The sequence below is a fragment of the Sebastes fasciatus genome, chromosome 1 (genome assembly GCF_043250625.1).
Source record: "Sebastes fasciatus isolate fSebFas1 chromosome 1, fSebFas1.pri, whole genome shotgun sequence".
Lineage (NCBI taxonomy): Eukaryota > Metazoa > Chordata > Actinopteri > Perciformes > Sebastidae > Sebastes > Sebastes fasciatus.
Genome location: NC_133795.1, coordinates 9,994,217 through 10,019,773, shown reverse-complemented (window position 1 = coordinate 10,019,773; position 25,557 = coordinate 9,994,217). Strand labels below are relative to the sequence as shown.

General features: G+C 40.5%; 3 protein-coding genes across 5 annotated transcripts; all 3 read left to right on the top strand.

Annotated features, from left to right (window-relative positions):
• The first annotated feature begins 319 nt into the window (after positions 1–319).
• On the top strand, positions 320–7,174 carry zbtb49 (zinc finger and BTB domain containing 49). The gene is made up of 8 exons (XM_074621079.1): positions 320–408; positions 783–990; positions 2,016–3,145; positions 3,254–3,300; positions 3,387–3,460; positions 4,052–4,134; positions 4,336–4,497; positions 5,216–7,174. The coding sequence occupies exons 2-8, from the start codon at positions 839–841 to the stop codon at positions 5,929–5,931; spliced, it is 2,364 nt and encodes a 787-aa protein (XP_074477180.1). The 5' UTR covers positions 320–408; positions 783–838; the 3' UTR covers positions 5,932–7,174.
• A 625-nt stretch (positions 7,175–7,799) lies between these two features.
• On the top strand, positions 7,800–13,081 carry LOC141758979 (uncharacterized). Of its 2 annotated transcripts, none has more exons than XM_074620880.1 (3): positions 7,800–8,111; positions 8,968–9,882; positions 11,058–13,081. In XM_074620880.1, exons 1-3 carry the CDS (start codon positions 7,916–7,918, stop codon positions 11,954–11,956), a joined length of 2,010 nt encoding a protein of 669 aa, XP_074476981.1. In that variant the 5' UTR covers positions 7,800–7,915; the 3' UTR covers positions 11,957–13,081. The 2 variants fall into 2 exon arrangements, with proteins under 2 accessions (XP_074476981.1, XP_074477048.1); XM_074620947.1 differs by lacking the exon at positions 7,800–8,111 and adding an exon at positions 8,621–8,865.
• A 2,405-nt stretch (positions 13,082–15,486) lies between these two features.
• On the top strand, positions 15,487–24,616 carry LOC141758867 (uncharacterized). 2 transcript variants are annotated; one of them, XM_074620759.1, is made up of 2 exons: positions 15,487–15,796; positions 23,701–24,616. In XM_074620759.1, exons 1-2 carry the CDS (start codon positions 15,595–15,597, stop codon positions 24,474–24,476), a joined length of 978 nt encoding a protein of 325 aa, XP_074476860.1. In that variant the 5' UTR covers positions 15,487–15,594; the 3' UTR covers positions 24,477–24,616. The 2 variants fall into 2 exon arrangements, with proteins under 2 accessions (XP_074476860.1, XP_074476773.1); XM_074620672.1 differs by lacking the exon at positions 23,701–24,616 and adding an exon at positions 19,506–21,510 and having other exon boundaries at positions 15,509–15,796.
• Positions 24,617–25,557: the final 941 nt, after the last annotated feature.

Genomic DNA, 25,557 nt, shown 5'->3' with positions numbered 1-25,557 from the left:
GAAAAAGTGAAACAAATCCAACATATAATAAAGCAAAAATAAACACGCGAGAGTATGATAATAAATTCACTTAAAACGTTGAAGATATTGCATACATTCATTGTTTTTATTGCTTTTTTGTTGTTGTTGTTTTTTAGGAAGAAATTGATGACACATATTGTTCCATTTCCTTCATAAATACAAAGAATTTAGGCTTTTTGGGGGGTAAATTTAAATGTGTGAATGTGGACTTTGTGGAATTAAAAGTAGTAAAATAATAAGGAAAATGCATGACAAATAAAGTCCTTCATGTTATCTGTCTGCTTCATGTTGAGTCGGCGCGAAATACAGGTTGCACCAGGAAGTGACGTAACGTTATGACACTGGAAAAGTGACCCATCATCCAAATAAAAGCTGCACTCCTCTGATGTGGGTTTGAACTTTATCTTTATGGCAAACTTTACTGAACTAACAATATCTATGACGTATATTCTCGGTTAAACATGTATTTCTTGTGTGATTTGGTGCTGCTCGGATTCACTCTGCTTATCTCTGTGGTCGCTTAGCTTAGCTTTGTTGTTAGCTTGTTAGTAGTTTTCTTCCCAATTTTTGCATGGGTGGTCTCACAGCACAGACACTGGATGCTGCTTGGTTGTTGAATTATATTATATATATGAATATTAACATTTTAAGAAGAACAAAAGCATGCATTACTTTGCATTTCAAGTTCTAGCTAACCAGAGTAATAATTCACATTTCCTTAATAAGAGACTTGTTGTTTTTGTATGTTGTGTTCCCTAGAGGCTGGTGTGTTTTGATGGAGAAGTTGCAGCTGTGTGGTTCAGCAGCTGAGTGAAACATGGACACCCTGTCCAGCCACAGCTCCTACCTGCTGCAGCAGCTCCAGGAGCAGAGGATCCAGGGTCTGCTCTGTGACTGCATGCTGGTGGTCAAAGGTGTCTGCTTCAAAGCCCACAAAAATGTCCTGGCTGCCTTCAGCTCCTATTTCAGGTGCCTTTTATGTATTTAATGGAGTGATATATAATCAGTGAATCTGTGACATATATTTCCATCCTTATCACTTAAAGCTGCAGTAGGAAGAATATATTTTTGGCATCATTGGGCAAAAATTCCACAATAACCTTTCAGCATATTGTAATTCAAGTGTTCTGAGAGACTTCTGCACCTCCTCATGGCTCTGCTTTCAGGCTTTAAAAAAATCAAACCCGTGACGGGAGACTTTGGCCAATCACAGGACATTTCAGAGAGAGAGAGAGAGCGTTCCTATTGGCTGTTCATTCAACGGAGGCAGCTGTCAATCACTCGCGAACTCCAATCAAACGATCAAACTAGGCAGCGCTGATCAAATATGAATCAATATTCTGTTACTGTAATGCCTATTTCGTACCTCAAATGTTTTCAGGAACATCTTGTAGTGTACTTGTTAACTGTAAAATGAGAAAGTTTGTAACCCAGCAGCCATGCTGAGATCCGTTGAGGACATACCAAGCACCGCCCACCAGCCGGAGCAAACTTTCTCATTTTACAGCTAAACAGTTCACTAGATTCAAGATTCAAGAGTTTTATTTGTCACGTACTCATACAGGATGTGCAGTGAAATGTAAAACTACAAGATGTTTCTTAAAAGATTTGAGGAGAGAAATAGGCATTACTGTAACAGAATATTGATTCGTATTTGCTCAGCGCTGCCTAGTTTGATCGTTTGATCGGAGTTCAAGAGTGATCGACAGTTGCTCAGAGACGGCAGGCTCTAGCTCGGCTCTGATTGGTTGTTTTCCTCCGGTCTGTGAAATCTTGCAGATGCCATTAGGAGCGCCGGAAGACACGGAGGCACATGATTTTTTTCAGATTACCTGTCTCATGCAGTACTGTCAGGATATAGTGACCGTTTTATGAAAATAACTTTTTTTAATCAATTTTGCTCCAATTCTACCCACTGCTGCTTTAAGCTAAGTAATCATACACTGCTTTTTTAGAGGAACATAATGTGAAAAGTACTGTTTTGATCTCTCCAGGTCTTTATTCCAAAATTCCCCCAGTCAGAAGAATGAGGTGTTCAACTTGGTCATCCAGGATGTCAGCGGCATCGGCCAAATATTGGACTACATGTACACCTCCCATCTTGACATCAACCAAGATAATGTTCAAGCACTCCTGGACATTGCTCTGTGTTTGCAGGTTCCAAATGTTCAGAGCATGTGTAATGCTTTCCTCAAGCCTTGTCCTCCACCGGTGGAAATCCCCTCATTTTCTCTTCCGGGCATGCTGAGCTCTGAGCACGACTGCCTCTTGGGGAGCAGTCTTCCGCACGATGTTGACCTCCACTGTCCCTCTGAAACCCAGAGGTCTGGCTTCAGCAGTGACATGGACCACACCAAAAGGATGCCTGTTTCTGTGTCTAATAGCGGCTCAAACTGTGACACACCTAGCAGCATTCAGGCACCTGTAGAAAAACAGCTTGTCCATGGCTACAAGCTCCGTAACTTCTACAGTAAGCAGTACTTCAGACAAAGTGCACTCGAGACTAGTATTGCAGCCTTGAATCAAGGCCCATGCCCTTTGGTGCTGATGGAAGAGCAGCAGTGTCCGCTCGCGGTCGGGCAGGGTGGTAGTCACACTCCTGTATGCTCAGGAAACACAGTTCAGCCCAATCCTCCCTGCACACCCGTGGCAGTTGAAAAGAACCAAGTCTCCTCTTTAACACCCTCAGATAATTTAAACACCCCCAACTGTGACTCTGCAGACTCCCTGCTCGACAAGCCAGTGCGCCCAAAGAAGACCGTGTACCTGAAGAAATACAACTACCTCCGCTCTCAGAAGGCTTTGGAGGAGATGTTTGCTGAATCAATGAGTGAACCCGTCCTCATCTGTCCCAAAGAGAGTCATCAAGAAGAGTCCGTGGTCCAGGCTGAAGCTTCAGAAGCTCCCGTTCAGGGCCTTGATGCAGGCAGGGAGCTGGTTGCAGAGACGGCAATGGATGCACAAAGTCCCAGTCCTCCACCTGTAAACCAAGAAGAGCAAAATCCGATAACTGTGCCAGAGCTACCGACAGGACAGACAGGAAACAAGCAGTATTGTTGTGAGTTGTGCGGGAAGATCTTCAAACACCCGAGCAACCTGGAGCTGCACAAGCGCTCACATACCGGTATTTACTATTTATAATTGCCTTATAATCACACATGGTGCACAATAACACGTTTCCGTAATAATTATAATAATATTTTCAGACACAAACCTACATTTTTGGTTGCAGGTGAGAAGCCCTTTCAGTGTAATGTTTGTGGGAGAAACTTCTCTCAGGTATTGTCTAGTGTATTATTCTCATTTGTCAATTATTCTTAGATTGGAAAATTATATTGAGATATCTAACTGACTTTGTTTTACAGGCTGGAAATTTACAGACACATTTGCGGCGACATTCTGGAGAGAAACCGTACATCTGTGAGTTATGCGGTAAAAGGTAAGATACTTTCCATGTATTCTTCTTCTTCTTCTTCTTTACACATAGGTCCATTTCTATTTTTAACTTCCTCAACTGGCTTTGTGGGCTTATAGTCCTGATGGTGGCGCTACAGCAACCGTATACATTTTTAAACTGTGAAAATTCATAACAAATCAGCCGTACATGCTACAACTTTGCAGAGAAATGTTCAGATGCTTCAACCTCAAAAACTGTAAAACTAATTAAATCTACCTCCTCCCACATTTTTTGCTCAATTGACACCAAAATTGTTACGCTGCATCTTCAGACTGTCCTCCCCAAACCATCCAGCCAGATTTGTGAATTATCAAAAATTGAGCCCACAGTGCATCAAAATGTTTTATTGTAAACAGCAATATATACATTACATTATACATTGCATTATACATTAATTATATACCAATAATAATTTTGCATGTTTATAATAACGAATTTGTGGTGATGACTAACTGATTTAGACTAAACTACATTTGAGTTCAGGTGCCAGCGATATGATATTTTCCCTGTATGACACAGCGCTAAGAGTCCCTACCGTTGCCTATAAATTGAATATTCATCTGTGTTTTCCAGCTTTACTGCATCAGGGGATGTCCATCGTCACAAAGTGGTCCACACAGGAGAGAAGCCACATCTTTGTGATATATGTGGTCGAGGTAAACAACTGCTCCGAACAGAAGCTTTAATTACTTCCTTAATCCATCTACTGTATATATAATTATTACCTCATAGTTTCATTCATAAGTTGAAACTTTACAAATAATTAATAGTAGTGTGAGATGCTTAGTTCACAGACCCAACTGGAAAATTGTGACACAAACTGATGATTTATTTACTGTACTTGTCTTGTTGCTCAGGATTTAACAACTTGAGTAATCTCAAGGAGCACAAGAGGACGCACGCCACAGACAAGACATTCATATGTGACCAGTGTGGAAAATCCTTTAACACGCACAGAAAGCTTCTGAAGCACAAAGCCCGCCACATCGGGGAAAAACCGCACAGCTGTGCCACCTGTGGTAAGGAACAGTGTCTGTCTTGTTGGAAGTATTATTCAATTTGATTCCACTGTTTATATCGTTGTTTAAAACACTATTGTAGGGCTTAAAAGATTAGTCAGTCAGCAGAAAATTAATTGAAAACTAACTGGATAATGCTAAACATTTAATGGTTCCACCTTCTCAGTTGCGATGGTTTTCTACTCTTCTTTATCTCATGTGATTGTAAACTGCATATCTTCAGGTTCTGGACTTTTGGTTGGGCATAACAGGCAGTTTGATGCTTTATTACTAAATAATAATGGGCATTTTTTAAAAGTGTTGTGAATTCACCCAGAAAAGTTTAATCAGATTTTTTCAAAAAGTATATTTTTAATTCACTATAGCAGTGATTCTCAAAGTGGGGTCAGTGGCACTCTGTCGGGGGTCCGTGAAATAATTTGCTATAAATTATAAAACTGTGCTGTATCAAAAAGTGCATATCTACAGGTCGCCAATAAAACAAGCATATTGTATCTATTACTCCCAACCACGTTAACTTTGAGCTTGGGCTGTCAATCGATTGAAATATTGAATTGCATTTAGCATAAAAAAATATGCTCAAATCATAACATGGTTTTGGAAAATGTTCTCCCTGAAAGGGACCCCTTGCACCAAAAAGTTTGAGAACCACTGTTCTATATTTTGTAGCTTATGTCTGCACAGTGTTTTACACTCTATGTGTTCTTATTTAATGTAGGGAAGTGCTTCATCGGCTCAGGGGACCTGCAGCGTCACATAAGGTCACACACTGGTGAGAAACCCTACATCTGTGACGCCTGTGGAAAGAGCTTTACCCGCTCCGCCATGCTGAGGAGACACCGCAGCATGCATTGCAAGGGGGCTCCAGCCGGCAGCCCGGTCGCCGACCACTCTGACTCACCCAAACCTGTCAGCCGCAGTAAACGTCCTGCTGCAACCAGCGAGCATCATTTCCCCAGCATGATGCCCCACTCGGGGTTAGAGAAACCCTCACCGCCTACTCCTTCACCACCACAACCACCACCGCATATAGAGACTCCACCTCCCAGCATGCACCTCAGCCCAGCTTCTACCCCCACCCCGCTTCCAGAGCTGCGCACGCTGGTGCCCCATCACCTCCTCTCCTCCAGCCACCAGGAGAGAAGTTCAGCCCTGACTGCCACAGACCATATGAAGCTCGCCAAACCCCAACTGTCTCCGGAGGCTGTGTACGGTCCGTATGCGGAGGACAGCTGTATGCCAGTGGAGATGGGCAGAGGTCTGGTGGGGAGGCCCTACCTTCCTCCCACAGACAATCACTGCAGTTCACTCACTTCTTCTAGCAGGCCCAATAGTGGGTCCTACAGGTCCACTGAAGGCCAGTTTATCTCCAGTGTAACTCTGTGGGGCCTGACAATGAAAACTCTGCAGAGTGATAATGACATGGAGCAGTAAAATGAGATATTAGATAAGCACAGCATAGCTAGTTCAGAGGGTGCGCACCTTTCACTGATGTTTAATTAGTTTGGATCGTTATCACCTGGCTCTTGATTGGTTGAAACTGACATGTAACACAAAAATGGTAGGTCCTATGATGAAGCAAACATGAAATAGAAATACAGTAATATGAATTATTCATAGCTGGAAATGTTTTACGTGTTTTTATACGTAATTTACGTGTTCATAGTTTTTTTTGCCATTATTCAAAATCAGAGAAAGTGCTTCCTAGTTTTTCTTAAAGGTGCAGTGTGTAGGATTTGTCGACATCTAATGGTGTGGTTGCAGATTGCAACCAACTTAGTACCCTTCCTCTCTTTCCAAAACTGCGCCAACGTGAGCCGCTGAGTGTAAAATCGTGTTAAAGCTGTTCAATAACACTACTTTAAGCACTGCCGCCTCACAGCGAGAGGGTTGCAGGTTCAAACCCGGCCTGGGGCCCTTCTGTGTGGAGTTTGCATGTTCTCCCTGTGTTAGTCTGGGTTTTCTCGGGTTCTCCGGTTTCCTCCCACAGTCCAAAGAGATGCAGGTTAGGTTAATCGTTGACTCTAAATTGCCCGTAGGTGTGAATGTGAGTGTGAATGGTTGTCTGTCTATGTGTCAGCCCTGTGATAGTCTGGCAATCTGTCAGCTGGGATCGGCTCCAGCCCTACCTGACATTGGACATATGAATATTATATTCCTTTTTTGCTAATAGATCCCTCAAAATGCTACACACTGTTCCTTTAAATTAAAGAAATAGTGAATCTGAGAAAATCATGGTAATTGCTGTTGCGCTGCTCTTAAAACTTCCAAGGGTGATGCTTTTCTAGCCACACCCCAGTCAGAGATGTCACAGCAGGTGTCCTCATTGACATATATCATATATACATAGACGTACTATATACACAGTATATCTATGGGTGTCCTCCATCAGATGTGTATCAATCTTGAATATAAGAGCCCGTAGAGAAGCAGCGCAGCAGCAGTATTTGGCCCCCAAGTGTTTCAGTGTGTAAACATCCCAGCGATACATCTCAGCTAATGTAAGTGTTAATTACACTCTTTTACTTTGTATATACTGCACTGCACTTTAACATGTAAAAACGCAGCCGAGACAGTTTTCAACTTTCAGTATCAAATGATGATGTATTATATTCATATAAGAATAAAAGATGTCACTGTTATTTAATAAAAAAACATTTCTCATCACATCATTTTTGTTTCCCATATGTTCACACTGTAGCATAGGGGTAGTTATGGTAGCAAGTTCAAGTTCAATGTTCATGTGGCTACCTCTTCCCCAGACACGTAAGAAAAAAAGTTTTAATATGAGAATGAAGTCATAACTTAACGAGAAAAAAAGTAATATGAGAATGAAGTCATAACTTAACGAGAAAAAAAGTTGTAATATAATGTGAATAAAATCATAACATTACGAGAAAAAAAGTCGTAATCTTACGAGAATAAAGTCATAACTTTACAAGAAAGAAAGACAGAAGTTTACAAGGCAAAAAAGAAAATAACACGTGAAATTACTGCTTTATAATATTATGACTTTATTCTCATAATATTACTACTTTTCTTTCTTGTAAAGTTATGACTTTATTCTCGTAATATTATGACTTTACACTCAAAATCTCTGATTTTTTTATTTCTCAATGTGGCCCTAATACTCTAATACCCTAGACCTACAACAATGATAAATACAATTGAAAATGTAAAAAAAACACAGTTATTCATTTCCATTTTTAAAAATCCACAGGGAGCCACTGGAGAGGAGCTAAAGAGCCTCAGGTTGCTGACCCCTGGTATAGAGAGTCCTGACAGATCCACACTCCAGACAGCTGGTGGCGGTAATGCTTCATAAAGTTGTTTGCAAAACCGCCATAAAACTCCAACGAAGGAGAGGAAGAAGAGGACGGGAGTTGGAAGTTGGAGGTATATCTTCTCGTCCTCTAAAATGCCTCAGTTACAGCAGCTGAAACTGTTTGTCAATGAGCGGCTGACAGCAGCAGCAGAGGAGATCCTCGGTGCTGTGGAGAGAACCATCATAGAGTATCATAACGAGCTGTATGTGTCAAAGGAGGAGAAACACAGTGTGCTGCTGACGCTAGCTGGAGGCTCCAAGCAGGAGGAAGAGGAGGAGATCACTGCAGGTTGGTGAACAGCTGGTTGGTGTTGTTTTAGCTGATAGTGTGGCTCAGTGAGGCCACTAGCTCTGTCAGTATGAGACAGTTCTCTATTTTACTGCACTAGCTAGTTAGATAGATAGATAGATGTACTTTATTGGTCCCATATTGGGGAGTTATTGTGTTACAGCAGCTAGTTATCCAGACAATTCATAGAACAGTTAAAGATCCCATATTATAAAAAAAGTGAGATTTTCATGTTTTGTTATTATAAAGCAGGATTAAGTCCTATATAAATACTGTGAAAGTATCGAAACACTCAATCCACAGGGAAATACACACAGCCCGTATTCAGAAACTCTGCATTTGAAACAAGCTGTCAAGGGTCTAAATATTGTAAATTTGTGATGTCACAAATTTACAATATTTAGACCCTTGACACAATTTTAAACATAAACGATCTAAATGTGTCCCAGTTTATTCCTGGTTGCAATGTTGTGAATGTCATCAGCTGACAGGAAGTACACATGGACCCAAGCTGTTGCCTAGCAACGCAATTCTGTTGCAATTCCGTCAAAATGCGCTAAAACGGAGCTTTTCAGACAGAGGGTAAATACAGGCATAATCAGGCTGACAGTATGAGGAAAATAAAGGGTATTTTGAACATTACAGCATGTAAACATGTTCTAATAGAAACATAAAATACAAGAATGAAAATGAGCATAATATGGGACCTTTAATAAAATGTACATATCAACACTACAGCAATTCTCGAATATAGGTAGGACTTTGGGAAGGACTGTTATACAGTAAACGTAGTAGTGTTGTGTTGTAGCATTGAAGTTTATACATCAATATATTCTTTTCCTCATTATACCCCCAGTCTCCCAGGAGGTCAGCATGCCTGAAGCCTCAACGCAGCCATCACACACTGAATACTGTCAGGTGTTGGTGCAGCAGGAGACATCAGGACCAGGATTTCCAGAGTCTCAGGAACATTGGCCCAGCCAGTACGAAGGGAAACTGCAGGACCTGTTAGAAGGTGATGCTGTTGCTTGTTTAAAGTATGAACAGAGCACGGAGTCATCTTCTTGCTGTCAGACCCAAACTGTGGCCAGTGGAGACGGAGATGTTCTTCCTGGCACTTCAACTGAGTGGATGAAAACAGAGGAGGAATCAGACGGCTATGGAGGGTCCGATTTCTTGCAGCCCCTCTCTTCGGAAAATGGGGATGGAGATGATACCGGTGATCCCAGCTTGAGCATCAAAAAAACGACGAATCAGAGACCTTTGTGTTGTAAGCTATGTGGAGAATCTTTCCGCCACAGCAGTTCATTAATGATGCATGTTAAATCACATGCAAACAACACAGCCATTCCCTGTCTTACAAAGCATTCAACGTCTGCAGGAAGTGGGACTGATCCCTTAGAAACACACAGGGAGGACAATCGTTGTTACGTCTGTGGTAAAACATATACACAAAGGTCCCACTTAAAAAGGCACATGCTGATTCACACGGGTCAGAGACCACACTGTTGTACAGAATGCAGCAAAAGATTTGCACGAGTTGAATGTCTGAGAATACACATGAGGATCCACACAGTGGAGAGACCGTACCCGTGTAATGTCTGTAGGAAAGGATTCAGGCAGAGGAGCAACTTGGTAAACCACATGAGAACACACACAGGAGAGAAACCTTATCGCTGCAGCAACTGCTCCAGACAGGAGGATAAACATAGCGTGCTGCTAACGCCAGCTGACGGTTCGAAGCAGGAGGAAGCGGAGGTGATCACAGCAGGTTGGTGCACAGCTGTTTGTTATTGTTTTTAGCTAACAGTGTTTAGTTAATATAGGCTGACAAGTACAATGAGGCCACTAGCTCTGTCATTACATGAGGGTTCTCTATTTTACTGCACTCTCTAACACAAAACTCGACAGTGTTTGGTGTTCCTGAAAGCAAACACTGGAATTAAAATTACTGCATCAATTCAGGCTAAGGGCCTATCAAGAGAATGAAGCCTAGAAGTGAGTTAAAGTCTGTGTAAATAGTGTTTTTTTTCTGTCATGGCATGTTTTTGTAGAAACAATTTGAGAGCAGGTCTTAGTTTGTCCAATGAGCTACTGTTACTTTAAACTTTTAAAGAGCTACGGATTTAAAGGGAATGGTTAACTGGGAGTACTGGGGGAGGGATGATTCTTGTCCTAAAGCCTTTATTACTCCTTAACTTAACAGTAAACAAGCATAGCCTTAAAGGTGCTATTGATAACATTCAGCCACTAGATGTGGCATTCTCCCTCCCCCGTTCTATTGCATTTACTTCACAACAAGTCATTGCCAGGCACTTACCGTCAGTCTCAGCTGTTTATACATTTTTTTCCACATTAAGGTTCGTCCGAAATCGTATATTATGCACTACATACTCAATAGATGTACTATTGTTCAACATACATTTGTGTGAATAAACAGTAGTATGTATCTTTTCGGACGCACTGAGCAGTAATTCACATCGTCACTTCCTGAGAGCCTCCTTGCCGGTTGGAGACGTGTTACCATGGTAACCCGTGTCAACCTCATTTATCCAAAAAGATGGTTTGTGAGAATCTAAGTCTGGATTCATTTTAAAAATATATTACGCCTAGCAAAGTGAAATCTTATACTTACAGTTAAATTGAAGCGTCATTGACGTTACAGAGCTGTCCCTCAACATCCGTTATGAACGTTGTCATCACTACAGCATTGCATTGTGGGATATTTATGCCGCCGTAGTGTCCAGCGTTGCATACTATAACATTTCACTGGAAATAGTATGTAATTCGCATATTGGTTTCATACTGATACCCAAAGCCCAGGTATCACTACTGGTATCGGGACTGAAAAAGTTGGATCGGTGCATCCCCAGTATACAGTATAGTAAATGTAGTAGTGTTGTGTTGTAGCAGTGATGTTTATACATCAATTTATTCTTTTCCCAGTCTCCCAGGAGGTCAGCATGCCTGAAGCCTCCACGCAGCCATCACACACTGAATACTGTCAGGTGTTGGTGCAGCAGGAGACATCAGGACCAGGATTTCCAGAGTCTCAGGAACGCTGGCCCGGCCAGGACGAAGGGAAACTGCAGGACCTGTTAGAAGGTGATGCTGTTGCTTGTTTAAAGTATGAACAGAGCACGGAGTCATCTTCTTGCTGTCAGACCCAAACTGTGGCCAGTGGAGACGGAAATGTTCTTCCTGGCACTTCAACTGAGTGGATGAAAACAGAGGAGGAAGCAGACGGCTATGGAGAGATCGATTTCTTGCAGCCCCTCTCTTCAGAAAGTGGGGATGGAGATGATACCGGTGATCCCAGCTTGAGCATAAAAAAAACAACGAATCAGAGACCTTTGTGTTGTAAGCTATGTGGAGAATCTTTCCACCACAGCAGTTCATTAATGATGCATGTTAAATCACATGCAAACAACACAGCCATTCCCTGTCCTTCAAAGCATTCAACGTCTGCAGGAAGTGGGACTGATCCCTTAGAAACACACAGGGAGGACAATCTGTGTTACGTCTGTGGTAAAACATATACACAAAGGTCCCACTTAAAAAGGCACATGCTGATTCACACGGGTCAGAGACCACACTGTTGTAAAGAATGCGGCAAAAGATTTGCACGAGTTGAATGTCTGAGAATACACATGAGGATCCACACAGTGGAGAGGCCATTCGCATGTAGTATCTGTGGGAAAGGATTCAGGCAAAGGAGCAACTTGGTAAATCACATGAGAACACACACAGGAGAGAAACCTTATTGCTGCGTCATCTGCTCCAGACAGTTTGCATATAAGAAGGACATGATGAGACACATGCAAGTCCACGCCAAGAACACGTGAAATTCATTCACTGTTTGCTGTATTTTTCTTCTTTGGATAACTGGCCATATGTAGGCAGTGTGGAGCTACATTAGATGTTGTCAGTAGAAAACGTTACACAGATTTAAGACACTGAGGTCAAACATTTTGGTAATTTAGAACCAAATATGAATCTCTTGTGCATCAGTTGAAACGTGTTGGTTTTCTCAGATCCCTTGTCACTGTACCTGTGGTACATTTCTGCATTTGGCGCCTCTATGTGAACAGGCCAATCTCTTTTGACTAACAATACTGTCCATTTTATATTTCTAATTCTTTTGAGAATATGTGTCAAAGTGGAGGCAGATTTGCGGTCCATAAGATATGGAACTAGAGCAAAGAGTTTAGAAGCAAAGAGGCGAAACTCTGGTGCTTTTTTGGCAATGGTTGCTAAATGACGCTACAGTAGCGCTTCCGCCATTTTGGACTGTAAACGCCAATGAGTCCATAGTCATGGATGTATAAAGAGACGTCTTTGAATCAGAGGATACCTTTTTGTTTCAGGACTGCACTGCCCTGCACGCTCATATGACATATCCGGTTCTGCCAGCTTCCTGCTAGCTGTATGCCGCTGTAATAATGGATATATTGGCTGTAATTCATCACTAGTAGGTCTAGTAGCATGACATAAACAGAATTTAATGTAGTTGAAGGCTATTTACTAACACGCAGGGCAAAAGCACAGGGCACAACCTCTTATACATCCTTGGTCTATGGTCTATTGGACATCCATTTTTGAGGTCCTTGATATGAAAAAGATTGAGATTGCTCTCAGAATCTGTGTGGTGGATTTTTCTAACTTCCATATATGTCCATCGCTCACTTTATGCTTCTCTGGGAAGCAGCCGGGCAAAATAGTTTAATAAATAAATAAGTAAGTAAATAGTTATAATAGTATGCATATTTATAATATTTCTATTGTTCAACACAGGCCATTTCGGTAGAGACATTAAAATTCTGACAATAGAATAGAAATAATTTAGGTTTACTTTTGTACGGCACTTTGTAGATGGATGTTTTAGTGGCATCATTATGGTAATCGACTAGATTACAGTCCAAAATGGCGGAGGCCTAGATCTGCTGCTGGGTGCTGGCGCCCCAATGGAACGTATAATTAGCTTTTACTTCTTAGCAATATACATTCTTTGACTTGAGCTCTGCACCACTAGCTGTTTTGCCACACCGTCCTGTCGACCCACTCCAGGGGAGATTGTGGTCATTACCACACGCAGGGTTTTCTATTGAAACTTTGTCTGCCATAAAGGCTTGTTTTTCTCTACAGCAACAGATACTGGTAACATGAAGCTGGATATCAGCTGGCTCTGTTAACTCTGGGTTTTCCAAATCAGCCATGAGTGCATCAACATGAGAAAGGCAGCCAGTTTAATTGCAATTAGCATCATATGCGGTGTCGACATTTTACTGAAACAAAGCCTTTGTATATCTGTTTGTTTATAAGGAATGAAACACTGATGCTTCGGCTTATTTTGTGAGAAAAGAAGAAGAAATTCAGTTTTGCAAATAAACATAAACATGCTTATACTGCATTTATATGAAATTTGACCTCTGAATTTAACCCACCCTAAGCATTTTTAGGAGCAGTGGACTATTGTATTATGTTATTTAATCACATTGACACTCAACAATTAAGCCAAGATAGTGAAATATTGCTGTTTGACATAAAAAAAGGTCTGTCCTAAGGCATTTATTAGTTTCTGACTTTGGGAAAAAACGTAAAATTACCCAAAACGACTGTATCTCTGAACTATCTCTTTAACCAAATCACACACATTTAGGCTATTCTGTGTGATCTTCTTTTGATAACTTCTGTAATATTGTTTCACTTCCATTCACTGAGCCTCCCCTGAAACTGTTTGGAGACCCCCTGAGGAGGCACGCCTCACAATTTAAAAACCTCTGGTCTACAGCTATGCCGTACCTGGGCAGTGCTTTGAGTTAAATGCTAACATCAGCATGCTCACAATGAATCAGAATCAGAAATACTTTATTGATCCCCAGTGGGGAAATTGGGGTGTTAGAGTTGCTCTTATATAAACATAAAGAAATGTAAGAAAATAGAAATTAAGGAGTAAGTAACACGTAAATTACGTACATAATGCTACAGAATAAACACGATATATGTAAAGAAATATAAGTGAGTAATAAAATTAAGATAAAAAAATTTGAAATATGTACAAATATTTGCATCAAGATGTGCATATATAACCTATAACCACAGTGCAAATATTTAAATACAAATGCCAGGAAGTTGGTTCTATTAAGTGTGTTAATATAATGCCAGAATAGTATAAATAAGAATTAAATAAGAGTATTTCTTGAAATGTACAGTATAAATGCAGTATTATAAACGAGTATTGCAGAGTTGAATTATTGCACAAATTATTGCACAAGGAGTTAAGTCAGTACTGTGTATAGCAGCTGACAAATGAAATAAGTCCAGGTCCAGGTTATGAATGTCTGGAAACCTAAATAAATTTTACCTTAGAAATTATACAGGCTTACAAGTTTACAATTAAGTATTTATAATAGAAAGGAACGATGTCTTGCAACAAAAAGTGATAAATTATAAAATGTGTGAATATGGCAATGTAGTCTCAAGACTTTTGCCATGGAATATATTTTTATAATAGTTAATAATTGTAAACAATTTATCTTGGTAAATAAGGTCAAAGAAGTGTTATTTAAAATCATTCATTGATGTTACCCAGTTAGGTCCTTTTTTTTTGTTAAATTAAAAAATGACATTGATTTAAGCTGTACCTTGTGTGATTCCCATACTGAAATTATTGTCCATCTGTTCTGGAAATGTACACATACTAACATGTGGCGAGATATTTCTAGGTTTATTTGGGAGAATATTGTCTGTGAATTTGAACTTGAGGAAAATGAATTGTTTTGGTTGTTTAACGTTCAACACAATACATGAAATAGAGTATTTCCTAACCAACCTCATTATCATTGTAGCAAAATTTAACAAGTGAAATCTGATTTTAATGTTTTAACAAAGAAATTGAACTATACTGTATATCAAGATAATAACTTAAGCGAAAAAAAAGGCTTGTAAAATATATTTTTTATTAATTTTAATTCAATTTAATGTTTTGACTTAAGTTACTATTTATTGTATTTATTTATCTATATTGACCCCTGATGTTTTATGTTACTTTAACTTACTTCATTTGATGTTTATTTGTTTTTATTTACTTTTATTTGTATCCAATCATTTACTTTTTTCTATGTATTTTACCCATGTATTTTTTTATTTGTTTATTGTATTGGTAACAGATTTAAAATAAAGTTTATTAAAAGGAAAAAAAACTTCTGCTATACAACAGTTATACACAGTGCAGTTCAGCAGGTGGCAGTATGACCCTTGTTTTATATTATTGTATCCTTGTCCAAAAGGCAAGAAGGGTGAAAAGAGGATACGTTACGCATCAAAACCGGAGCTACAACGCATGCGCAGTCTGCACCCGCCTCAGCTCCAGTTACACTGCGCATGCGTTATACAGCTATTTGTGTCCTATCCTCTTTCAATAGGCCGTGATCAAAGGCTGTCACACTGTGCTACAAAACAGAGAGCTAACTGTCAGGTTGGCATGATGGCTAACGCTACGCTTCAGTCATTTAACGTCTTTTTGACGGAGAGATTGACGGCAGCAGCTGTAGACATCTATGGATTCGTTGAGAAGACGATAATAGACTACCAGGAGGAGGTTTACCAGACTAAACTGGAGAACCAGAGGCTGCAGCGGCTGCTGGATCTGGTCTACAAACCAGAGATCAGACTGCACCGGACAGGTACGTTTTCAACCTGTTTACACTAACAACTAACAGCCAGGTAGCTAACAGTATAACTGGAACAATAATAACTAAACCACATCACCGTGTAAAGTTAATTAAACGGTTTTTGTGTTACGTTAGCAACCCGTGTTAGCTAACGGTACGGGTTGCTAGCTAATGACAGTTAACGGTTATTGAGCATTTCCGGTTAATTTTCAAAATAAAACTATACATTTGCCATGCCAGCTTTTATAAGGACAATTATAATATTCGTCTTAGCAAGACACTGAGGCAACATGAAAGCAAATTAATATGGTATTGCTACATTTAAACACTTACCCTCATAAGAGACACATATTAATGATTGTATATTGAAGGTAACATCAGATCATAATAAGAATAAATACTTACTAAATAATCTATCTTCCCTTCTTCTTCAGGCTTTTGAGACAGTCAGCAGACTTAACCCTGGCTTTTTTAATTATTTGATAATTTTGTCGGCGTTAATGCATATGGCTTACATTTTTTTATTTATTTTTTTTTATTTTGGAAGTTCAACTCCAGGCCCTATAATAACTCCATTATAACACAGTTAGTGATGCCAAAATAGAGACACTCATTTACCTTTTTGTGTAGAGGGAGACACCAAAATACATTGAAAAATATCTCAATTAAAAGTGACTTTATTTACTGGGGTATTAACGTTACTTGTGGAACATATATATTTGATAATGTATACATTTTATATATATATATGATGGATACACTGGTAAATTTGGCATTTAATCCACCTAACAGTGCCCAAAATGATTAAATTAACGTTTTAATTTCTCCTCCTCTTCCCCCACTGAAACTTTGGTGGAAGAGGGCACATAGGCGGGTGGGTTATCATGTTCTCACTACTGAAACACAAGCACTTTGTACATTAAATAAGTATAGTTCACTCATATAAACAAGTGGTTTATTTTAGCTTTGTTCAAATGTATGAATGTATGTATGCAAATCTGCAAATGTTATAGGAGTAAACATGAAGAACACCTCTGGACAAACCCAGTAATAGGGTCATTTTGAACCTGAATGACCTTGAGTCACCAAAAGCAACACTAAAACTCCTATCTTGCAAGTAGGGAAAAAACAACAACATCATAATAATTAAATGTTCCTGTAGAGAAAACTGGTTTGTCTATTTTCAAATTCATTGCAAGTCACAGTGTTTTCTTCCTGAGTGAATAAAACACTGTAAGCTTTAATACTCACCAATAGGACACCATTAATGAAAACAAGGTTGCAGGCAAAACATGTGGAGGAGCGGCTTAAATACGTTTTCATAATAAGCATTAGAATTGTGTGAACATTGTGTTAAAGGTGAGCATGTGTTGATGAATTCGTTCTTGGTGTGATGTCACATACTGTAACTGTATTGTGGATCTCTTTTATTATTTCCTGTTTTGTAATTCTAACCTGTGGTCCTGTATCTTTCTGGTGTTATAACAGACAGACTGCATGTTAAGTTAAGGCCCCTCAACTCCCAGTCATTTTTTATGCTCGCTAAAAGCATGTTGGGATTGTGGGAGAAATTGAAGTCCTTAACCTGAAAGGATGAAGCAAAGCTGCACAGAATTTAATCGCACCTGAGATCCATTGCGTAATATATCTTAAATTAGCCAACCTATTTCACTTGTGAACCCAAACTACAAAAAACATGGAAGCAGCTGTAAACTGCATGTGGAATAACAAGATGATGGGTCCGTCCACACGAGGCTAATGCCAGGTTCATGTCATATTGGAATAATCAGAACTTTCAATTTCTCACTTGTAAATAGCGTTCACGACACGTCAACATCCGAGTTGTAATTATTGTAATCCATCCAGTATTTTAATCCCCACATGAACAACTTTGTCATCATACAACCATCTTCATAACATGAACACTCGCAAGTTTGAAAAATGGGAAGCTTTCTCACCCCTACCATCCATCCCATACGACATGAACGCAGCATGAGTACATTTTTCCATACAGTGTTATTGTGCATCACTTAAAGGGTCAGTGCGTAGTATTTCGGGGGATCTATTAGCAGAAATGGAATATCATTTTCATAACCATGTTTTCATTTGTATATAATCACCTGAAACTAAGAATCGTTGTGTTTTCGTTAGCTTAGAATGAGCCCTTCATATCTACATAGGGAGCGGGTCCTCTTCATGGAGTCCGCCATGTTGTTCCGCCATGTTTCTACAGTAGCCCAGAACGGACAAACCAAACACTGGCTCTAGAGAGAGCCTTTCACGTTTTGTTACCTCAAGGCCGCCGTAGTTCTCCGCGCCTCTTGTGAAACTGCGGTAACGTGAGCCGCAGAGTGCAAAACCGTGGTACCGCCAGCTGGCGTCTGACTTCCGTTGCTCCTAAAGTAGTGTTATTATGGTAAGGATGGCCTCTGAGCGAGGCGAACGGCCTCACGTTACCGAGTCTTGGAAAGGGAGGAGTGAGCAGAGGGGTACTCAGTTGGTTGCAAACTGCAACCACACCACCAGATGCCATCAAATCTTACACACTGTACCTTTTAAAACCGGTAGGATTAAAGACAGCTAATAATGTGTGGCAGCACATCGTATACAGAGTAGTGGTTTCAATGCCTTCTGAGTGTTGGTGTTGTGTTGCATTTAGAGCCATTTGCTCGGGTACCTTGTTATGTGATTACTACTCCTTGTTTAGTGATCACTTTGTTTCCCTGAAGTAAGTTCACATTACCATTTGACACAAGGTCTCTCTGTCACCTTATGCTCACTATCTATGAATAATTCAGGTGCTTATTTGAGAAACATTACAGTACAGTCTCACTTGTTTTGGCTCATGTTCTACACACATTTCTGTTTCTTGCATCAGTTGTTAGGCCTGTTTATGATATAGAGAGCTCCAGGGATGATGTATTTTTGACAGCCAACCAGGAAGTCAGCATCGCCCTGGGTTCCCCTCGACAAAAAGCCAATGGGATTTTTCCATTGGGTTTTGGATTATTGCAGAAAATAACAAACGTTTATGAAGCTTACACGTTTTGTTCCGTAAAATAATCTTCACAAATTAACACCTCTTTTGTGATATTTTAAGTGTGAATACAATCGCCAAAAGTAAAAAGCTAACGTTAGGCTATAAACGAACTACACAACAGTCACGTGAGTGCGAGTGTACACAACGAGGCTGTAAAGGCGGACGAGTCGACGTAATGACGTTTAGTAGTCTCATTTAGCCACTTGTTAGTATTAGACGTATTTTATATCATAGAACAAAACGTTAAAATCGCTTCAGCTTGTATTAACCACAGACCTTATTTCAAGCATCTAACTAAAAACCCATTAAAACACTGACTTCCAGACGAAGGAACCGGAAGTGGTAAAATGCTAACTCATTATCGGGTTTTGGTACTCATTCCTGCTGCACTCTATTATGAATAGCTCACAATGCACAGGTGCGGTAATCAAGATTGTGAATTTCACCTGCATCACCTCTACTCTATCTATTGTGTTTTCTAATGTTTGGTGTGCTGCAAATGCATTTTTATTAACTCACTGCTTTCAGACCACAACTTGCTTTTGATTTCTCTGGCGCTGTTAGGACGACGGTCACCGCTGGGGGATCATTTGAGTTTCCCAACATCTAGTTCATGTGTGATCAGAGAAGTGATTTTTTTTCTAGCTGCTACCAAAAACATTTTCCTATCCACTGTTGCAGATTCAAGGCAGATCGATTTGCCCACACCGACACAGGAGGTTTGTGCTCAGGAGCAGAAGATAGAGAAGGAATGTATTCCCAGTGAGGCCAACGAGGAGCCGGTCATCCTGCCCATTAAAGAGGAACTGACTGACCTCTGGACCAGGTCTGTGGATGCACCTGTATGTTTGTCATACAGCAGCATTACAGACACACTAACTCAGATTGTCACAGTTGGAGAGCACAAAGAAAATGGGATCCCAGACAACCTAACTCAAGTTGTGACAGTTGGAGAGCACGACGAATACGAAGCGCCAGACGACCTAACTCAAGTTGTAACAGTCGGAGAGCACATGGAATATGGGATACCATCACAAGATGACCAAGCGTTACCATCCTTTGGAGTCTCTCCATTATACACAAAGAAGAATAACATGTTTTTTTGTAATATTTGCTGTGAGCCTTTTCTGAGAAAAGTCGAGTTAATGTTGCACCTCGCAGTTCACGAAACACAAAGTGTACCAGAGCCCACCAACCAAGCGTTCACCTGCGTCATCTGCGGTAGAATAACAGACTCCAGGAGTCACATGATCTGCCACATGAGAACACACACCGGAGAGAAACCATTTGCCTGTCCCATTTGTGGTAACAGATACAAACTGAAAGGCCACATGAAAGAACACATCAGGACTCACACTGGAGAAAGGCCTTACACCTGCTACATCTGTGGGCAAAGCTTCAACAGATCCTCGACCATGACTAAACACGCCAGGCTCAAACACAGGGAGAACATGCCGTTCAAGTGCATGCAGTGCAGCCAGCGCTTTCCTCTGCTCGTTGTGTTCAAACAGCACATGAAGACAGTCCACGATGTCACCTTCTCTGTATGAAATACAGCTGCTGTAGCGATGCTGATGCTGACTACTGTTTTAAGTTCAGAAATTGCACTGAGTCTGATGGCGATGGCTTCTTTATGGGTTTGCCTTTTATGCTTGTATGTTTATTGAAGTTGCAGCTGACATGCTTCCCCAAATTATGATCCACTGCACCAACACAACTTCTCATACTGTTCGGATGCTCCTGATGAGTCGCTGTCATTGTAATCTGCTCAGTAGAAATATACTGGATGTACCAAATCAATTTAAATTACGGATGCGCGATATGGATTTTTATCAGCCGATACCAATAACCAATGATTACCTGCTTCAGAAGTTCATAACCTGTAGTTCATGCACACCTGAGGGTAAAAAAGGGTAAAATGTTGAGAGCAAAGATGGATGATTTAATATATATATATATATATATAATATAATATTTATCTTGACTACCGTACAAATGTTTTCCGAAATAAGGTCCCATGGGGTCCACCGAAAGGGGAGGCACTTCGCCTTTCTGTAGCTCAGACCTAATCCAACTGACATCACTATTTTCTCTGTAAAATTTGTATTGCAAATTGCAATTGTGTTGTCTTCCACACCAGCGGCATCATGTTTGGCTCTCTAGTCAGCCTTCTGCGCTTGTTCTTCTTCTTCTCTGTATTTATTGGCAGATCGCAAACCAACTTCAAAGGTGCATAGCACCACCTACTGTGTGTAGATGCTGCGCTTGTTAAGTCAGTGAAAGCAATTTGGCTTCATATTATCAGCCGATATTTATTGGCTATAATTTCATTATCAGAATAATACATAATAATATAAATTTCTAATTTCGGCCGATAATTTATCGGGCCCGATATATATCGTACATCCCTAAAATAAATAGTTAAACAACTGTTGGACTTTGACAAGTGCATAAAGCTACACCTGCAAATCAAATACATCTCAAGGGCTTTTATTATTATTATATACAAAATTTGCTTTTTGCACTGTGTTTTTCAACTTTGTTATTGTAAATTGTAAATTCTGCCTTTAATTCAAATGTAACATTGTTTTATTGGCTTGAAATGTGTAATGTACTGTATTGAAGAGCAATGCCAATAAAGTTACAGTAGCCTACATGTAATTACAGCTGCAGTGTTTTCATTGTGTGTTTGTGAGCAATATATTTGGAAATCAGTGGAGGTATTTTGACATAAATATTTTGACAAGGATCCCTTAAGTTGTTAAAAGTGCAAAATAATCAGGGATTCTGATGGTAGTTAGATGATTGAAACTTTCAACCAAAGAGGTCAGTGAGAAGTGACTCTAAAGGGGAACTCAATTTTACACGTCAAAGTCTGTTTACAGGTCTTAGGTTGTACTACTGCATATTAGAAAAAAAGTTATATAAAGCCTTTTTGTGACTCAAGTGATGTCACTTGAGTCAGCGACAGTTGGGTCTGAAGACTTGTAGAAAAAAATCGGTGTGGAGTAATGGTACGTGTCCACAGGATCCGTCCTGCCTGTGCTTCCCATTTATTGTCTATGTAAGCAGCAAAGTTTTAAATTAACCGTTGTCGATCTAAAGTAAAGACAGGTTCAGCAACTGCATGGCTTATTTGATATTTCAAAGGTTCAGAAACACATTTCGGTGAACTATTTTCATAATATACGAGAAAGAAGTTTTCAAATGAGCCGCCATGTTGGTTCCGGATGGAAAGCTGGGACCGGCAACCCACGAGTGAAAGCGTTCGTCCAATCAGGTGCCTAGTGGCAGCCCATCAAGCGTCCAATGCTGGGAAGCGGAGCGATCCCTCGCGTCCAAAAATGCCGATGTGGACACATACCATAAGAAAGAAGTGAGTTTACCAGACCTCTGTATCCCGCTCCTCATACCTGTTTGAGGCTAGCAACTTGAGGCTACATTAGCCGCTACTTGCATAAAACACCCGAATCCATGACCCAATTGTGGGCCCACTGTGGGTAATGTAGGGACCAGGTTTTGGAAAGAAAGGAGAATACGTGGAATTATACACAATATCTTTAGTTCTGCTGCATTTGTTTTTTATAGTTTTTTAATCTGTCCATTATTAATCTGATAATCAAACATTTCTGTACTGTTATTACTTGTTACTTATCAGTATCAGTTGTGCTCGAAAACAAGTCACCTGCAGTGTGCGCCTGTGTACTGGGATTTCATAGATTGAATTGCACTAGCCTGTATGAAAGGTGCTACACAAGTAAAATTTGATTGATTGAACATACTTAAATATACAGTAGAAGACTCTGACCAGCATCAGTTAACTTATTATTGGGTTACCTTTACAACATATTGGTAATATGCCAACTATGAAGCAAATTTAAGAGGCAAGTCAAGTCAAGGGAAAGAAGCGAGTGGTTGGAACAGAAACGAAGAACATGCAAATTTGCTTGAGGCGGCTAGAATGTGTTTGAAAATGTTTCAACTTGAGCCAAACGTTAGCTCAAGTTTATTCCACTATAAATCTAGAGTGAGCTGTCACACAAACATGGTGTGCACAATGCTAGCTTACAACAGCTAATGTCTGTACAATTGTTAGACTGGCTGTTTGGAGAGAATAAAGACTGCAAAAACACTCCAGTAATCAAATTTGAGGCAAATGTCCTGTGGTGTAAAATTTGTAACTCGGTATCACACCGAAGTGTGTAATAGACCCGCCTGTCCACCAGAGGATAGCGTGTTAGTGTCATGTTTTGCCTTGCCGAGGCGTGAATAATACATGCATGTATGAAGGTACAGTAGCCTACCTGCAGGAGGCAGGAGAACCACTTACCATAGTTAGGTTTGCCTTAAAATAAGTACGTAAACTAAGTAAAATACGTATGTAACTTACAAAAAAAAACACCAGTCTCCTGGATGAAAGTCCTGTGTTTGTTGGACCCATCCAACTCCCCACCCGCCCACTTGCCCATCCACCAACCATAAGAAGTCTTTCTCACTTTTTATTCTACGTCACTAGCTCTGATTGTAATTTATTCACGCGGATGCATTTACATTGCAGTCAGTACAGACTTCGTGGTGTGAAAATGACACGCCTAATGCTTTTTGTGTCATTCAGATATAGTACACACATCCTTTTAAATTCATTCCTTAAAACAAAATAGTAATTATTTGTCATTGTTATGTTTTGGTGTAACACATACGCAAGAAAATAGTTCCCAGTTTGAGGTTCTTCTGAGTTTCCCACTCTTGACTGGTTTGTGCCTTCGTGAAGTTGATGTGGCTCTGCTCATCTCAAAGGTAAAATTCCTGATGGGTGTGGATTGATGGGAGCACTATTTTGGCACTATTTAATGCATTTCTGTTTCCATTCTTGCAGATGCCAAACAGACAACTGCACCGACATCTGCGGAGGAGATTCCCATTAAACAGCAGGAGTGGAGCCCGGCTGTGTGCCAGGACGAGCCGGGACCCTCCCAGATTGAAGAGGAGCAGAAGGAGGAGCTGTGGATCAACGGGATCGAGGATCAACCTTCAGCGGAGGACAGCGATGACGGCGACGCCTTGACGAAAGAACTCATCAAAACGGTGCAGCAGCTAGAAGACTGTAGAGCGGCAGAGGAGGGCAGAGAGACAAAGCAAACCCCTGCAGAGGAGCCAGAGCCCTCTGAAGAGAAGACGAGCACCACCTTATACCGCTGCCACATATGCAACTACATATTCACCAAAAAAACTGTGCTCACATGGCACCTCAAGACTCATGAAAGCAAGTCGCATGACAGCAAGGGAAACTTTGACTGTCACATATGTGGCAAACACATCCCCTGTCAGAGCAATCTGCAGAACCACATGAGGGTGCACACAGGAGAGAGACCCTACAGCTGCCATTTCTGTGGCAAGTGTTTTAAACTGAAAGGACACATGACAGAACATATAAGAACTCACACAGGGGAGAAGCCTTTCAGCTGTCACGTCTGTGGCAAATCTTTCAACAGGGGTTCAACTCTGAGGAAACACGTTTTAGCCAAACATAAAGAGGAGAGGCCGTACAAATGCGGGGACTGTGATGAGTTATTTACTGAGAGGCTGCTGATGAAGAGGCACATGCGAAAAGTTCACGGAGTCACCCTGTCCACGAGTCAAAGTCCTGCTTAGAACTTCAGAACAGACGTCATTAATGATCAGCCCGTTCTCATTCCCAGGACGTCAAATACAGAGGTGTTGTCTAAGCTGTCGGCACCCTTTAGCGCCGGTATAAAATAAACTGTAAACCCATCCGCGGCAACAGTAAATGCTGTGAGAAAGTGCGCCGGGAGTGTGATGACGTAGTTTAAAGAACAAAAAGACACACATCAGGCGGGAGGAGAAGCATTAAGTTTCACTTTCACATTACAATCAGCTGTTCGTTCGTGTCCCGTGTTCACAACGTTCAGTGTCATTTTAACGTTACAAATGTAGTAGTTTTAAGCCCAACCATGTAGTTCTTTCCTAAACCCATCTATGGTGGTTTTGTTGCTTAATCCTAAAGTGACGCCAAGGGTAACTATGTAAGGGATAATGTGCAGCGAGCCACTCATTGTTGTGAAATAAATTCCGACAGGGCGATGCGGCACCCGTCTTGCATCATCCTGAAGGGGTTTATTTCACAACAATGACCCGCTAGCCGTACATTATCCCGCTTATTCCACGGCTACTTACTTAAGAAATCAATAATCTGACACAAATATGGTCCGCCAGAGTCCGACATCAGAACTGCGCCCATAGCAACGGTCTGTTATACATAGCAACAGTCTGCTATAAAGAAATAATAGAAAGTAGAACACCGTGATTGACCAATCAGAATCAAGTATTAAACAAAGCCGTGTAATAAAGGGGTTTTGATGCCAAACATAAAGTGATGCCAAGGGGCGTGACAATGCGGTGGTATGTGACAAGTCGGGATAAGAACGTGTTGCAGCGATGCATGTTGCATATCTGAGTAGAGAATAAGGCTAGGTATCTTTTTAAATGTATCAATTCTAACAGGAGTGAGATTTGGTACCAATACCTTCTTTCAAAATGTTGCTTTAAAGAATTTTAATGACAGTATACTACAAAATCCTAGATCCCCCTAAATGCACACTGTCCATTACAATACATCTAGAATTGTCCAAAATCAGTATTTAAAGGGGATAACTTGACATTGTGGGAGATACACTTATTCGCTTTCTTGCCAAGAGTTAGAAGAGAAGATTGA

Excerpts from the sequence above, each read along its gene's own strand:
- zbtb49 (XM_074621079.1), top strand. The coding sequence starts at position 839 with ATGGACACCCTGTCCAGCCACAGCTCCTACCTGCTGCAGCAGCTCCAG. Across the intron at positions 3,146-3,253 it reads GCACAAGCGCTCACATACCG|GTGAGAAGCCCTTTCAGTGT; the intron begins GTATTTACTATT and ends TTTTGGTTGCAG. Across the intron at positions 3,301-3,386 it reads GTGGGAGAAACTTCTCTCAG|GCTGGAAATTTACAGACACA; the intron begins GTATTGTCTAGT and ends TTTGTTTTACAG.
- LOC141758979 (XM_074620880.1), top strand. The coding sequence starts at position 7,916 with ATGCCTCAGTTACAGCAGCTGAAACTGTTTGTCAATGAGCGGCTGACA. Across the intron at positions 8,112-8,967 it reads AGAGGAGGAGATCACTGCAG|TCTCCCAGGAGGTCAGCATG; the intron begins GTTGGTGAACAG and ends TTATACCCCCAG. Across the intron at positions 9,883-11,057 it reads AGCGGAGGTGATCACAGCAG|TCTCCCAGGAGGTCAGCATG; the intron begins GTTGGTGCACAG and ends TTCTTTTCCCAG.
- LOC141758867 (XM_074620672.1), top strand. The coding sequence starts at position 15,595 with ATGATGGCTAACGCTACGCTTCAGTCATTTAACGTCTTTTTGACGGAG. Across the intron at positions 15,797-19,505 it reads GATCAGACTGCACCGGACAG|ATTCAAGGCAGATCGATTTG; the intron begins GTACGTTTTCAA and ends CCACTGTTGCAG.